The sequence below is a fragment of the Magallana gigas genome, chromosome 5 (genome assembly GCF_963853765.1).
Source record: "Magallana gigas chromosome 5, xbMagGiga1.1, whole genome shotgun sequence".
Classification (NCBI taxonomy): domain Eukaryota; kingdom Metazoa; phylum Mollusca; class Bivalvia; order Ostreida; family Ostreidae; genus Magallana; species Magallana gigas.
The window spans coordinates 53,587,346-53,604,691 of record NC_088857.1 but is presented as its reverse complement, the minus strand read 5'-3'; the positions used below and the strand labels follow the sequence as shown (position 1 = coordinate 53,604,691).

The window sequence follows — 17,346 nt, the reverse complement described above, 5'->3', positions numbered from 1 at the left end:
TAGAGAAAAAAGATCAAACATAGAAATTAAGCAAACAATTTTCATTATTTTCAATTTTTCGAATAGTTCCTTTTTATTTTGCATTTTACATGTACAATTTAATTTCCAAAGAATTAATCTTTCCATCTTTACGCGAAATGATCGTATTTTCAATGATTTTTCTAGATAATAACATTTTAACTATTTTGGAAGAGATTAAAAGCATAAGAAAAGGTATGAATAGCCAAAAAATCATTACTACCTAAACCATAAAATCCAAAATTAACCCCACAAAATATAAGAAAAAAAATAAAAGGTCTAAATTACTCAAATTTCATGGGGTGCATTTATGTTTAAAGTCTGTAAAGAATTTGCATTATTGTGCTGCAAGATTGCTTATATGCCATTTAAACTGATAACGGATCAATGAAGGTTTTTGTCAGCAGGTTCTGACAACTCCTGTCTGAGAGCCACATGTCGATGGACCAGGACAATAGCAGATATTACCTTACCTTGGTTTGAATGAGGTTGGTAATGTATTGATTTCGGTTGCTTCTACCACTCAGTGCCTAAATGTTTACATGAGGGAACATACTTGAAATTAACCATCACTAAGTGCACATGTCAAACTTTTGATTATGTTTCGGTGTCGTAACTCATCTTTGTGAAATTTTGTGAGAGAAATATCGTTTTTCAACCAGGTAAGGTTTCAACAAACTAGAATATAAATTTTTATGCAAACTAGAGTATTTAGTATGAAATCAGAAATGTTGCAAGAGAGTAAAATAAAGCAATGTGAATGAAAAGTGAATTCTTTCGGAATAAAACATATCTAAACATCTTAAAATTATACATTTAAAAAAATCAAATACTTTGCGTAGAAATATATATACTGCCTACATGCGCGAGTCCAGAAAATGATGATTTTTTTTCCCGGGGGGGGGGGGGGGGTGGTCGAAGGCCTCTTTTCGGAAATTTTTCTGTGTGAATTCCAATCAAAATCATTCATGATTATTTTGTTTTTCATTTCTAAACTTTGAAATATTTCACTTTCATAAGAATTTTAAAACAGAGATGTTTAAAAAAAATTAATTGACAAATAAGGGGTTATATGGAACATCTTGTAAATAGAGTATTGTTCTTTGAGGCCTATTATTGTTGTTTACTGCCTAGTATTAGTAACAAATACATGCAGCAAAAGTCTCCCACACTTATTTGCTGTAGAGATCCCTCTTAATTAATTCCCCCACCTCTATGCATCACACCGAATCCGCACATGGCCTATGAAATTGACAGTTACTTGAACTGTTTATAATAGTATATCACATAATGACAGCACTTTTGTGTTTAGAAATTGTTTCCAAACAAGCTGCCTCCGTTTGTCCCCACCTGACATGTGGTTGTTTGACAGCGCCTTGTCGTATCATGCCTGGCGATGTAGAATACGGACAAGGTGTCTAACCGCCTACCCCTCCCACCGCTTCCTTCCTTCCCCAGCCGGTTATCAAGCAGTGTTTTTGAAAATCTACCCGTAAAATCACTTTCCATTAAAGTTATATGGCTTGGTTCACTTTCTTTTTAATAAGCAAAATTTAATAATGATAATAAGAATTTTGAAAACTGCAATTATTATACAGTTTGTACAATTAAAATATAGACATTTACACGTAATATGAAACGCAGTTGTTATAAAGGTTATTAAAATAATTTCAAAAAAATGGCACAAGTAGCACACACAATTCAGAACTGGCTGTGTGGTACTAGAATCTGATGACTTGCATCAGGTGGCTGTGCCTACACATTTATTAGAATCTGTGTCATTATCACCATGCTAATCTATGTCGATGTTTGGTTTCAGTTATTTAATGACTCATCACGTCTGCCAGCTATCATTTTTAAACACTTCTTTGCTTTAAAAACTGTGACGCAATCAATAAAGTTGCAAAATGAATTATATCACCGGTTTTTAAGTTAAGTTTATACATAATGAAAAACAAATATGTATTTCTGTATTCTGCAGATGGATATCCTGTTTATTCTATTTTTTGCGGGTTTCCTAAGACAAAGTAAGAATTCTCTTTCATTTGTGATAATTTTCTAAAATTTCATATTTACTTCAGATTGAGTTTTTTTTTATTGATATCTCTGAAATTTCGTTGCATCTTTTATCAATAATACCTATGCATTTTCATATACTGGTTATGCTAAGAATACAATGTTGTTGACATGTTGCATGGAAACAAACATGCCTTCGAATACAAATTCCAAATTCGTTAAATAACAGAGTGATTTAATAAAATACACTTTACAAAGATCTTCGACCAAACTTTGGAAAGTGAAATAAAACCAAAACCAATTAGATATAAACTTTGACGGGATGGGCAACTCATTGTTGGTGATTTCAATAACATAGGATTGCACCACGGGAAGAGAGCATCAAAAATTAGATTTTGTGTATTGTTAGTAACGGCAGCTTTTACACCAAATGCGAAAAATAATGAATATTGTTTAAAACAAGATTGAAATAGCGGTCGATTTAATTATACGTTATAAGAACAACGCATATTTTAGGCCTGTTCCATCTATACGTTTCTAAGATGTAAGAAAATAAGGTGGTTGTTAATTTCGTTTTTACTGATCCGATGTGTTAGAACTCAAATCACAAGTTAGTGTGACAAAGAATTTAATATCTTAGCAAATGATGAAACAATAATTAAACGAAAATTTGAATTATTTTCTATATACCCAGAGATTAACAGCAAATGTATAATAAGTTGAAAAATAATAAGGATCCTTTAGAGAAGAAAAGAATAAAATTAATAAAATGCATTCTACAATTATGTGATAGTTTTTTAATCATATAAACTAGCTGTTACCGATGCAACTAATCATATTATTCTATTAGAAATCTATTAATCCAAAGATAGTTTATAAACATTTAATACTATAAGCAAAACAATAACGTATATACATGAACAATTCCAGCGACTGCACAGTTACAAAGTAGCTATTCAATCTATCCGGATTCTTCAAGCTTCATCCAATCTAGCGAGCACTTATACAGCACAGGTCAGAGTAAATATTCTACAGACAGCTATGGATACAATTTTGGCTCCTCTAGCAGCAGTTGTACCTATTACACAGACATTTATGGTTCATACTATCCCGGAGGATCCTACTCAGTAGGACCATGTACCGATACCACATGGTATCCTAGCAGTTCCTATCCTAACACCGATAGCAATGGTTACACATACAGCACAAGTCAGAGTGGATATTCAACAGACAGCTATGGATACAATTTTGGCTCCTCTAGCAGCAGTTGTACCTATTACACAGACATTTATGGTTCATTCTATCCCGGAGGATCCTACTCAGTAGGACCATGTACCGATACCACATGGTATCCTAGCAGTTCCTATCCTAACACCGATAGCAATGGTTACACCTACAGCACAAGTCAGAGTGGATATTCAACAGACAGCTATGGATACAATTTTGGCTCCTCTAGCAGCAGTTGTACCTATTACACAGACATTTATGGTTCATACTATCCCGGAGGATCCTACTCAGTAGGACCATGTACCGATACCACATGGTATCCTAGCAGTTCCTATCCTAACACCGATAGCAATGGTTACACCTACAGCACAAGTCAGAGTGGATATTCAACAGACAGCTATGGATACAATTTTGGCTCCTCTAGCAGCAGTTGTACCTATTACACAGACATTTATGGTTCATACTTTTCCGGAGGATCCTACTCAGTAGGACCATGTACCGATACCACATGGTATCCTAGCAGTTCCTATCCTAACATTGATAGCAATGGTTACACCTACAGCACAAGTCAGAGTGGATATTCAACAGACAGCTATGGATACAATTTTGGCTCCTCTAGCAGCAGTTGTACCTATTACACAGACATTTATGGTTCATACTTTCCCGGAGGATCCTACTCAGTAGGACCATGTACCGATACCACATGGTATCCTAGCAGTTCCTATCCTAACATTGATAGCAATGGTTATACCTACAGCACAAGTCAGAGTGGATATTCAACAGACAGCTATGGATACAATTTTGGCTCCTCTAGCAGCAGTTGTACCTATTACACAGACATTTATGGTTCATACTTTCCCGGAGGATCCTACTCAGTAGGACCATGTACCGATACCACATGGTATCCTAGCAGTTCCTATCCTAACACCGATAGCAATGGTTACACCTACAGCACAAGTCAGAGTGGATATTCAACAGACAGCTATGGATACAATTTTGGCTCCTCTAGCAGCAGTTGTACCTATTACACAGACATTTATGGTTCATTCTATCCCGGAGGATCCTACTCAGTAGGACCATGTACCGATACCACATGGTATCCTAGCAGTTCCTATCCTAACACCGATAGCAATGGTTACACCTACAGCACAAGTCAGAGTGGATATTCAACAGACAGCTATGGATACAATTTTGCCTCCTCTAGCAGCAGTTGTACCTATTACACAGACATTTATGGTTCATACTTTTCCGGAGGATCCTACTCAGTAGGACCATGTACCGATACCACATGGTATCCTAGCAGTTCCTATCCTAACACCGATAGCAATGGTTACACCTACAGCACAAGTCAGAGTGGATATTCAACAGACAGCTATGGATACAATTTTGGCTCCTCTAGCAGCAGTTGTACCTATTACACAGACGTTTATGGTTCATTCTATCCCGGAGGATCCTACTCAGTAGGACCATGTACCGATACCACATGGTATCCTAGCAGTTCCTATCCTAACACCGATAGCAATGGATTCACCTACAGCACAAGTCAGAGTGGATATTCAACAGACAGCTATGGATACAATTTTGGCTCCTCTAGCAGCAGTTGTACCTATTACACAGACATTTATGGTTCATTCTATCCCGGAGGATCCTACTCAGTAGGACCATGTACCGATACCACATGGTATCCTAGCAGTTCCTATCCTAACACCGATAGCAATGGTTACACCTACAGCACAAGTCAGAGTGGATATTCAACAGACAGCTATGGATACAATTTTGGCTCCTCTAGCAGCAGTTGTACCTATTACACAGACATTTATGGTTCATTCTATCCCGGAGGATCCTACTCAGTAGGACCATGTACCGATACCACATGGTATCCTAGCAGTTCCTATCCTAACACCGATAGCAATGGATTCACCTACAGCACAAGTCAGAGTGGATATTCAACAGACAGCTATGGATACAATTTTGGCTCCTCTAGCAGCAGTTGTACCTATTACACAGACATTTATGGTTCATTCTATCCCGGAGGATCCTACTCAGTAGGACCATGTACCGATACCACATGGTATCCTAGCAGTTCCTATCCTAACACCGATAGCAATGGTTACACCTACAGCACAAGTCAGAGTGGATATTCAACAGACAGCTATGGATACAATTTTGGCTCCTCTAGCAGCAGTTGTACCTATTACACAGACATTTATGGTTCATACTATCCCGGAGGATCCTACTCAGAAGGACCATGTACCGATACCACATGGTATCCTAGCAGTTCCTATCCTAACACCGATAGCAATGGTTACACCTACAGCACAAGTCAGAGTGGATATTCAACAGACAGCTATGGATACAATTTTGGCTCCTCTAGCAGCAGTTGTACCTATTACACAGACATTTATGGTTCATTCTATCCCGGAGGATCCTACTCAGTAGGACCATGTACCGATACCACATGGTATCCTAGCAGTTCCTATCCTAACACCGATAGCAATGGTTACACCTACAGCACAAGTCAGAGTGGATATTCAACAGACAGCTATGGATACAATTTTGGCTCCTCTAGCAGCAGTTGTACCTATTACACAGACGTTTATGGTTCATACTTTCCCGGAGGATCCTACTCAGTAGGACCATGTACCGATACCACATGGTATCCTAGCAGTTCCTATCCTAACATTGATAGCAATGGTTATACCTACAGCACAAGTCAGAGTGGATATTCAACAGACAGCTATGGATACAATTTTGGCTCCTCTAGCAGCAGTTGTACCTATTACACAGACATTTATGGTTCATACTTTCCCGGAGGATCCTACTCAGTAGGACCATGTACCGATACCACATGGTATCCTAGCAGTTCCTATCCTAACATTGATAGCAATGGTTATACCTACAGCACAAGTCAGAGTGGATATTCAACAGACAGCTATGGATACAATTTTGGCTCCTCTAGCAGCAGTTGTACCTATTACACAGACGTTTATGGTTCATTCTATCCCGGAGGATCCTACTCAGTAGGACCATGTACCGATACCACATGGTATCCTAGCAGTTCCTATCCTAACACCGATAGCAATGGTTACACATACAGCACAAGTCAGAGTGGATATTCAACAGACAGCTATGGATACAATTTTGGCTCCTCTAGCAGCAGTTGTACCTATTACACAGACATTTATGGTTCATTCTATCCCGGAGGATCCTACTCAGTAGGACCATGTACCGATACCACATGGTATCCTAGCAGTTCCTATCCTAACACCGATAGCAATGGTTACACCTACAGCACAAGTCAGAGTGGATATTCAACAGACAGCTATGGATACAATTTTGCCTCCTCTAGCAGCAGTTGTACCTATTACACAGACATTTATGGTTCATACTTTTCCGGAGGATCCTACTCAGTAGGACCATGTACCGATACCACATGGTATCCTAGCAGTTCCTATCCTAACACCGATAGCAATGGTTACACCTACAGCACAAGTCAGAGTGGATATTCAACAGACAGCTATGGATACAATTTTGGCTCCTCTAGCAGCAGTTGTACCTATTACACAGACGTTTATGGTTCATTCTATCCCGGAGGATCCTACTCAGTAGGACCATGTACCGATACCACATGGTATCCTAGCAGTTCCTATCCTAACACCGATAGCAATGGATTCACCTACAGCACAAGTCAGAGTGGATATTCAACAGACAGCTATGGATACAATTTTGGCTCCTCTAGCAGCAGTTGTACCTATTACACAGACATTTATGGTTCATTCTATCCCGGAGGATCCTACTCAGTAGGACCATGTACCGATACCACATGGTATCCTAGCAGTTCCTATCCTAACACCGATAGCAATGGTTACACCTACAGCACAAGTCAGAGTGGATATTCAACAGACAGCTATGGATACAATTTTGGCTCCTCTAGCAGCAGTTGTACCTATTACACAGACATTTATGGTTCATTCTATCCCGGAGGATCCTACTCAGTAGGACCATGTACCGATACCACATGGTATCCTAGCAGTTCCTATCCTAACACCGATAGCAATGGTTACACCTACAGCACAAGTCAGAGTGGATATTCAACAGACAGCTATGGATACAATTTTGGCTCCTCTAGCAGCAGTTGTACCTATTACACAGACATTTATGGTTCATTCTATCCCGGAGGATCCTACTCAGTAGGACCATGTACCGATACCACATGGTATCCTAGCAGTTCCTATCCTAACACCGATAGCAATGGTTACACCTACAGCACAAGTCAGAGTGGATATTCAACAGACAGCTATGGATACAATTTTGGCTCCTCTAGCAGCAGTTGTACCTATTACACAGACATTTATGGTTCATTCTATCCCGGAGGATCCTACTCAGTAGGACCATGTACCGATACCACATGGTATCCTAGCAGTTCCTATCTTTACACTGATAGCAGTGGATACACCTTCAGCACAAGTCAGAGTGGATATTCAACAGACAGCTATGGATACAATTTTGGCTCCTCTAGCAGCAGTTGTACCTATTACACAGACATTTATGGTTCATTCTATCCCGGAGGATCCTACTCAGTAGGACCATGTATCGATACCACATGGTATCCTAGCAGTTCTTATCCTTACACCGATAGCAATGGATCGAGCATCCAACCAACTCTGTCTCTATCTACTGATCCTGAGTTATCATCAATGTCCACTTCAAGCTTTCAGTCAACTCCGTCTTTACCTTTGTCATCGTCAATGACAATGTCGACTTCAAGCCAGCAGTCAACTTTAACTCTAACAAGTTTATCTGGATTATCATCAATGTCCACTTCAAGCTTGCTATCAACTTCGTTTCTATCCAGTTCACAGGTGATATCGTCAATGACAATGTCCACTTCAAGCCTGCAGTCAACATTATCCGTATCCAGTTTGTCTGGATTATCGTCAATGTCCACTTCAAGCCTGCTACCAACTTCGTTCCTATCTAGTCCACATGTGATATCGTCAATGACAATGTCGATTTCAAGCCTGCAGTCATCTTCGTCTCTATTTAGTTTGTCTGAATTACCGTCAATGTCAGCCTTAAACATGCAGTCAACTTCGTCTCTATCCAGTTTGTCTGGATTATCGTCAATGTCCACTTCAAGCCTGCAGTCAACTTTATCTCCATCCAGTTTGTCTGGAGTATCGTCAATGTCCACTTCAAGCCTGCAGTCAACTTTATCTTTATCCAGTTTGTCTGGATTATCGTCAATGTCCACGTCAAGCCTGCTGTCAACTTTGTCCCTATCCAGCTTTTCTGGATTATTGTCAATGTCCACTTCAAGCCTGCAGTCAACTTTATCTCCATCCAGTTTGTCTGGATTATCGTCAATGTCCACTTCAAGCCTGCTGTTAACTTTATCTCCATCCAGTTTTACTGGATTATCGTCAATGTCCACTTCAAGCCTGCAGTCAACATTATCCGTATCCAGTTTGTCTGGATTATCGTCAATGTCCACTTCAAGCTTGCAGTTAACTTTATCTCCATCCAGTTTGTCTGGATTATCGTCTATGTCCACGTCAAGCCTGCAGTCAACATTATCCGTATCCAGTTTGTCTGGAGTATCGTCAATGTCCACTTCAAGCATGCAGTCAACTTTATCTTTATTATCATCAATGTCCACTACTAGCATGCAGTCAACTTTGTCTCTATCCAGTTTGTCTGGAGTATCGTCAATGTTCACTTCGAGCCTGCAGTCAACTTCGTCTCTATCCAGTTTGTCTGGATTATCGTCAATGTCCACTTCAAGCCTGCAGTCAACTTCGTCTCTATCCAGTTTGTTTGGAATATCGTCAATGTCCACCTCAAGCCTGCTGTCAACTTTGTCTCTATCCAGTTTGTCTGGATTATCGTCAATGTCCACTTCAAGCCTGCTGTCAACTTCGTCTCTATCCAGTTTGACTGGATTATCGTCAATGTCCACTTCAAGCCTGCTGTCAACTTCGTCTCTATCCAGTTTGTCTGGATTATCGTCAATCTCCACGTCAAGCCTGCTGTATACTTCGTCACTATCCAGTTTTTCGGGGTTGTTTACTACATCTAACCTTCACTCAGCCTTCCAATCCTCTTCAATATCATCGGTTTCTTCATCCAACGTTTACACAACCGTAAGTTACTAGTTGTATTTAAACGTCAAATATTTTATCCCATTAAGTTAAGAAGTTAAGAAAACAAAAATAATAATTTGACTTTTTTTGTATTGTAAACACATTTTGACATATTAAAGAATGGAATTTTAATAGAAATGAAATTATTCATTTATTTCCTTTAAGAAAGAAATTACAGATCAACTTATCTTTTCATATTTTTTTTTCAGACTACACCGTCAGTAGCTGGTAGGTATCGTTCTTAAAAATTATTTTTATTGTGTATATTTAAAAAAGGTTATTGCAAATAGTTGGTTATGGACATCAAATTAAAATAATCTAAAGCTCATACGAGAGGCATTCTAATAGACCGTGATAGTTCACTGCATACCCAAGCAATCTTATCCCAAATCACTTAATGATCGCACCGCTACGAAAATGTATTTTGAAATATATTCTCTTTTATAAACCTTCCCCTCTGCAAAGGGTAATTAGTATTTAATTTAATTGTTTACATTAGAACATCTTTTTAAATTCCTTTTCAAATTGATATTACTGTGGAGTTGTGTATTGAATATCTTTGACAGGAATATTTTCAAAAACGTGATTTAACGTGAATGTAATGCGCATGCGCTAGATTGTAAAATCCAAAAAATCCAGATGATTTCCGGATTTCTAAAAATCATCTTCATTGATTATTTTAAATTAGCAAAGCTTGATTGAGAAAAAATAAAAACAAATTGGTAATCTTCAAGTACCAATGATGTTTAAAATATATATAACAAAAGACAGTACTCTTCCGATTTCTCGGTATTAAAAACCAAGCGTCTATTATTTTAATATAGTAGTATAGATTTTTATCTAGGGACGACCCAGAGTTTTGAATGCTTTCTTTATAAAAGCTTTAAATATTGTCGTAGTGATTTCTATATTACTAGCTCTACATTTTCTTTTGAATTGCGCCACTTCACGAAGATTGCGCGGCATAAATTATAATATAAAAGAATTTTGTTTTGTATTCAGGTTTGATTTTAACTTCTCTTTTGTATTAAACCTTTTTCCTCAGTGACCACAGACCCGCCCACTGTCACTCTCGCCCCCACCGTCGTGGCTGAGAGAGAACTGTCCCTGGATGGAACCACCCTGGAGCCAGTAATGAAGTGCACGTTTCCAGAACCCGCCGCGCCGAGCGTGCTGCGTTATAACATACAGTGGTCCATTAATAACGCCAACTTGGCCAATGCCAGCTTCACTCTCATTGATTACGGAAACTTGGGCAAAAATGCAGCTTTAAGACCAGATCACTGGACCAGAACATATAGATTAAATATGAATGTAAGAAATCATCAGAACTCTGATATAACAAATATATTACCAGGCTTAGTCATTTTTCTTGAACATCACTTTGTACATGTAGTGCCAACATAAATGTCAACTTTCAACCAGGAATTTTAATCGTATGGTTGTTTAGACTTAGTTCAGACCATGTGATCGTTGATTTTTTGTAACATAACACACATTTCTAAAGAAGAAAAACGTGACATAAGGAATTTAAAAGCATCTAAAAACACTTTATGATTGTAAAGATGCCTCACTGTCAAAAATAAAAGCTTTATTGAAAAGGCCTTTTAAATCGAATTTGTGCTGCAGTGGAAATTACAATGTATTATCATTATTGACCGGAACATGAAACTGAAACATGAAATTGATTGAAAAATAATTGATCTTGTAGGTCCTTTGTTTTCAATTCCAGGATGAATTATTGATATTAGTATTTTAGGATAGTTTTCTATGATTTGTTCGTTGCAATCAACAATACGGTGCGTTATAGCTTAATGGTGAAAACGGGATATCCGTAAGTGCCCCATTCCTTCTACACAGGAAATATAAGGCTCCAATACATGTAATTTCAAACAATCATATTCATCGGAAACAAACCGAGCCCATTGGTGATTGAATATAAATAAAAATTCGTTTTTTAAGGTTTCGTAATAATTATAAATTCAAAACAAATTCTTTGTTTGAGAGAGTTTAAGCATTGTCATAATGACATCATCGAATTAGTTGTTGGGACGTATGTTTGACTGATGAACTGAAGTAGTTTATTCTATCTACAGGTGTTCTGTACAGTAAGTGCGCAGTACACAAACAGTGCCCCTGGCTCCACTTTTACCAGCCCCACCTTCTTCGCAGGTTTACAGGTAAGAGAAGAGCTCTTCTAACATCACACAAACCAGAAGATTAAGAAACCCATGACGCCATGTCTTCCAATTTGTCAAACGATTAATGCAAAAGATTTTCCTTATTATTGTAAAAAATGTTTTAGATAAACCAAACATGGGTGAATGTGGATGAGGGTCAGACAGTGGCTATTGAGGTCAAAAGCACGCTTCCCACGGCCTGCAGCGCCTCACTGTCAGCATCAGAGAGGGAAAGCAACTGCAAGGGGACGCTGCACATCCGGACCGAGGAGTACTGGCCATGGTGCTGGAACGGAGTCAAGTACCTGTCGGCGGCTTTTCCGGACAATGGGTGCCGACTCCAATTCTCTTACAACTACTGGTACGAGCCAGTTCAACTCAACATCACAGGATATATGGACGGAATGAGGAATTGGTGGTACAAATATACCAGGGTCAAGTTAGAGCCCGGATTAGACAGTAATCACTTGGCATGGAAGAGCATGCAGTTCGACGATACCGTTAGCGTGAGTTGTCTGGAAAGATTCTGAGAAAGCAAACAGTCAATGTTTAGTGTAAACAACAGATGTTTAAAGTAAACATTTAAAGGGATCTAAACGTTACTAATTTTGATTTTTGTTCCACTCTCGATACTTGCTGTTTGCAAACACCGTGCTACGAGAATACATAATTCTTTTATTCAGAACATCTAACACACTACTCCGTACTGAATAATTTAAAAACCTTATATGCATATGGTAAACACACATCTTCACGTAATAACTTACAGACACTACCCGATATGGTGCCACAGGTTTACCTGGGACTGCCAAAAGAATGAAATGTGGCAGAATAAATGTACATACCAAATGTGCAAAAAATAATAGCTTAAAGCCACCGGGTGTTTTAAATTTTAATTATTTACATTGTGTATTACGTATGTATTGATAAATATTATCCGACTTCAGGTCTACGTTTACGACAAGGACACCAGTGGAGGGGGAATATGCAGTTCCTATAACGACCCCCACATGCAAACCTTTGACGGGAGATACTGGGAGAACCAGCGAGTGGGGGAGTTCGTTATGTACAGACACAAAACAAAGCCACTATCCGTAAGTCAAATTAACTCAATACAAAACAAAGCTACTATCCGTAAGTCAAACAAACACCCGATCAAATACCCGACACAAAACAAAGCCACTATCCGTAAATCAAACAAACACCCGATCAAATACTCAACACAAAACAAAGCCGCTATCCGTAAGTCAAACAAACAACCGATCAAATACTCAACACAAAACAAAGCCACTATCCATAAGTCAAACAAATACCCGACACAAAACAAAGCCACTATCTGTAAGTCAAACAAACACCCGATCAAATACCCAACACAAAACAAAGCCACTATCCGTAAGTCAAACAAACACCCGATCAAATACTAAACACAAAACAAAGCCACTATCCGTAATTAAACAAACACCCGATCAAATACCCGACACAAAACAAAGCCACTATCCGTAAGTCAAACAAATACCCGACACAAAACAAAGCCACTATCCGTAAGTCAAACAAACACCCGATCAAATACCCAACACAAAACAAAGCCACTATCCGTAAGTCAAACAAACACCCGATCAAATACCCAACACAAAACAAAGCCACTATCTGTAAGTCAAACAAACACCTGATCAAATACCAAACACAAAACAAAGCCACTATCCGTAAGTCAAACAAACACCCGATCAAATACTCAACACAAAACAAAGCCACTACCCGTAAGTCAAACAAACACCCGATCAAATACTCAAAACAAAACAAAGCCACTATCCGTAAGTCAAACAAACACCCGACACAAAACAAAGCCACTATCCGTAAGTCAAACAAACACCCGATCAAATACCCAACACAAAACAAAGCCACTATCCATAAGTCAAATACTTGACCAAATACCCGACAAACGTTGTACGAAGTATTTGTTTGATTCAAGTAATCAAATTATATTTGTCAGAAATATATGAATATTACGCAGCTTTCACGCTGACATAAACATTTGGATACAGCATTTTCTCACTACCTGTACAATTTACTAATTTTAGGATGTAATTAATCTTTTAAAAGGACATTCTCATTATCTCATTTCAGCGCTCTTTTTTTTAATTGAATGATACATATGCATGCATTGCAGGTGCACGCTTTATTTTCCGCCTGTGTCCCAGGGTACGCGACTTGTAATTGTGGAGTTGCCATAAAAAGCGGGGAATCCCTGTACGTCGTGCGCACGTGTACAACGCTGTCAGCCAGTAGAACAAATCTCCTAAGTTACCCCTTCGAATTAATGGACGGCTGCGACCCAGACGCAATAGCTGTGCAGAAGACCGGAAGCAGATATCGGGTTAGTAAATCAGATATAATTATATGATATATTAATAGCTTTATATGTAACTCTCATTCTCTGTCTATGCGCCATGTGACTGGACACTCAGCCTGCCAAGTCTCATTTTTAGGTGACTCTTCCCAACGGCCTGGAAGTGACGTTTGCAATCAGTTCTTGGCAAAACTGGATATCTTACGTACAAATCGTGGCACCCACGGCTGACTTCGATCAGACCGAGGGACTGTGTGGGTCATTTAACGGGGATAGCTCAGACGATTTTATCCCTAAAGGACAGCAGAGCCCTGTCGCAGACGAGAAAACGTTCGCCTTGACGTGGAGGTAAAGTGTACCATGCAAAAAAAAATGAAAACAGAATTTTTATTTTGATATCAAACGTCTATTTACAGTGGCATAACGGTGTTTACGAAAAGAATTCATTTGTTTTATTGTGTGTAACGTTTTAGGGTAAGAAAAGGTTCATCAGACAGTCTTTTCATCAACAAGCCGACATTGAGCAACTATTCTCCACCGTAAGTGACATATATTGTAATCCTTCCACTGCTTTTCAATTTGGCAAAACAAGAACATTACATAGTATTTTGTTCCAAAGATTGAATGTATAGCTTACAAGCACTTTTGGATCAATGTATAAAGCTGAAGCAATTAAGGTAATTTACTTGACTGATTTATGTAAATTCAGTTTAAATATTAAATGATGTTAAAAAAAGGAATGAATATAACTTAAAAGCGTTTTGGATTGTTAGTTTATAATTCATTTGTTAGGTAATAAACATGACTCATGTACAATAAATTAAATTGAGGGAGGTAGCCACGTGATAAATGTGATAAATATGTTCTATTTAAGGTCCGTGACATCCACTGCCCCCTCGACCTACTACTGCACGTGCTCCTCCTACTTGTCCGTCGCACGGAATCCTAATTACCCACACTGTAAGCTGGAGTCTCCCACAGAGCCGTGCTCCGACACACAGAGTCAGGTTGTTAACGTCTGCAACCAGAGCAGGCGTAGGAGAAGTACGTTCGGGTCAGATGACGTCATCGACTCGCCGTCATTTTCTTACGACGCCGATTACGAGCAGGAGTTACTGGTTTGACACCTTTTGATATATAATTTTTTTGATTTTAATTATTTTATACCTTAATTTACAACAATGCAATTTAAACTATTTTTTACAATTATAATAATTTACAATAGATGTATAGAGACAAAAAAACAAGACTTCAATGCTATCCTTTTTCAAACACATATATATGGAAAACTACAATTTTTGTTAAAGGCTCGTAAAATAGACTTGTTGTTTAATGAAAAGAGATCTTTAGGCTTGCATGTTTACATGTATATCAACCATTAGGTCGCTGACTGGAGAAATGGATGGAACGAGACAGCCGCCACCGATTTCTGCACTAACGCCTTTAGTGGAGACCCCGCCGTCGCCGTCTGTGTAGAAAAGGTCAACACCAGCATCTCAGAGTACACTAACAGCTGTATCACAGACATCAAGGTTAGCAAATACTAGTGTAAACAATTAATGTACACTATCAGCTGGATCACAGATGTCAATGTTAGTAAATACTTGTGTAAACAATAAATGTACACATTCAGTTGTATCACAGACCTCAAAATTAGTAAATACTAGTGTAAACAATTAATGTACACTATCAGCTGTATCACAGACACTGAGGTTAGTCATGCTAGTGTATACAATAAATGTGAACTATCAGCTGTTTCACAGACATCAAGGTAAGCAAATACTAGTGTAAACAATTAATGTACACTATCAGCTGTATCACAGACACCATGTTTAGTAAATACTAGTGTAAACAATAATATACGCTAACATATTTATCACAGACATCAAGGTTAGTAAATACTAGTGAATACAATAAATGTACACTATCAGCTGTATCACAGACACCATGTTTAGTAAATACTAGTGTAAACAATAATATACGCTAACATATTTATCACAGACATCAAGGTTAGTAAATACTAGTGAATACAATAAATGTACACTATCAGCTGTATCACAGACATTAAGGTTAGTAAATACTAGAGTAAACAATCAATGTACACTAACAGCTGTGTCACAGACATCAAGGTAAGTAAATATTAGTGTATACAATTAATGTACACTATCAGCTGTATCACATACATCAAGGTAAGTAAATACAAGTGAATACAATAAATGTACACTATTAGTTGTATCACAGACATCAAGGTAAGTAAATACTAGTGTAAACAATTAATGTACACTACAACTGTGTCACAGACATCAAGGTTAGTATATACTAGTGTAAACAATTAATGTACACTATCAGCTGTATTACAGACATCAAGGTTAGCATATACTTGTGTAAACAATTAATGTAAACTAATAACTGCTGTATCACAGACATCAAGGTTAGTAAATACTAGTGTAAACAATTAATGTAAACTAATAACCCCTGTATAACATATATCAAGGTTAGTTGATACTTGTGTAAACAATAAATGTACACTATCAGCTGTATACTAGTAACTGATATCAAGGTTAGTGTTCTACAAATAAAGTTTTAATAAGTGGAATGCCGATTCCATAAAAGTAAGGATTATTGATGAGCAGTGGTGTACAACATTTACCTTTACTATCTGTACTTATATAAATATAGCTCCAGGGAGATACAGACTTCCTCAAGGCGACCCTAGATACGCTGAAAAAGAAGTGCGTCACAACGGCGTCACGTGATGAGAGTTTCCAGCAGACGAACAATACCTCCAGCGGCGTGAGCACTCTCGAGACGATAACCTCCCTTAGCTGTCCCAACAACTGCTCTGGAAAGGGATCGTGTGCCAATGGTTGGTCATAAGAATTAGAAGAGAGAGAGAGAGAGAGAGAGAGAGAGAGAGAGAGAGAGAGAGAGAGAGAGAGAGAGAGAGAGAGAGAGAGAGAGAGCAATTCAATGAAGCACCACAGGGAAGAATTTTTGTCTCTTATTAGTCACCCATCGGTTTCACCGGAGGGGACTAAAGCTTTCCTCTGCGTCCGTCAGTCCGTCCATCCGTCCGTCCGTCCGTCTGTCCGTCCGTCCGTCCGTCCGTCTGTCTGTCCCACTTCAGTTTTCCACACTTTTTTTCTTTATGCATATATAGAGGAATAATATGAAACTTGCTGAACAGCTTCAAAATGTCAAACTACAGATCAAGTTTACACTTTTGTAGTGTCTGATTGACATATTTTCGAGAAAATTTATTTTTTATATTCCAATTTTTTAATGTTCGGGTTCGTTATCGGGTTCGGAGTGTATTGAATTAACGAGGCCAGTATGTAGTCAGTAATAATATCGTGCGTTACTTGTATCATTCCTTTTATCATTTCTAACAAACAAATAAATTCTGTAAAATAGT

At 38.3% G+C, this 17,346-nt stretch overlaps 1 protein-coding gene across 3 annotated transcripts in view; it reads left to right on the top strand.

The window, feature by feature from the left end:
* The first annotated feature begins 398 nt into the window (after positions 1 to 398).
* LOC105345749 (streptococcal hemagglutinin) overlaps positions 399 to 17,346 on the top strand; it is a 30,468-nt gene continuing 13,520 nt past the window's right edge. Inside the window, exons 1-17 of one of the 3 annotated variants that reach the window (XM_066083542.1) lie at positions 399 to 506; positions 2,000 to 2,045; positions 2,965 to 4,672; positions 4,868 to 5,842; positions 6,428 to 6,817; positions 7,013 to 9,404; positions 9,614 to 9,632; positions 10,450 to 10,718; positions 11,501 to 11,584; positions 11,710 to 12,090; positions 12,532 to 12,678; positions 13,752 to 13,958; positions 14,071 to 14,279; positions 14,405 to 14,470; positions 14,806 to 15,049; positions 15,314 to 15,463; positions 16,611 to 16,797. In XM_066083542.1, coding sequence (XP_065939614.1) covers positions 2,000 to 2,045; positions 2,965 to 4,672; positions 4,868 to 5,842; positions 6,428 to 6,817; positions 7,013 to 9,404; positions 9,614 to 9,632; positions 10,450 to 10,718; positions 11,501 to 11,584; positions 11,710 to 12,090; positions 12,532 to 12,678; positions 13,752 to 13,958; positions 14,071 to 14,279; positions 14,405 to 14,470; positions 14,806 to 15,049; positions 15,314 to 15,463; positions 16,611 to 16,797 — 7,474 coding nt within the window. In that variant the 5' untranslated portion in view covers positions 399 to 506. The other 2 variants (XM_066083541.1, XM_066083543.1) reach the window with 2 other exon arrangements.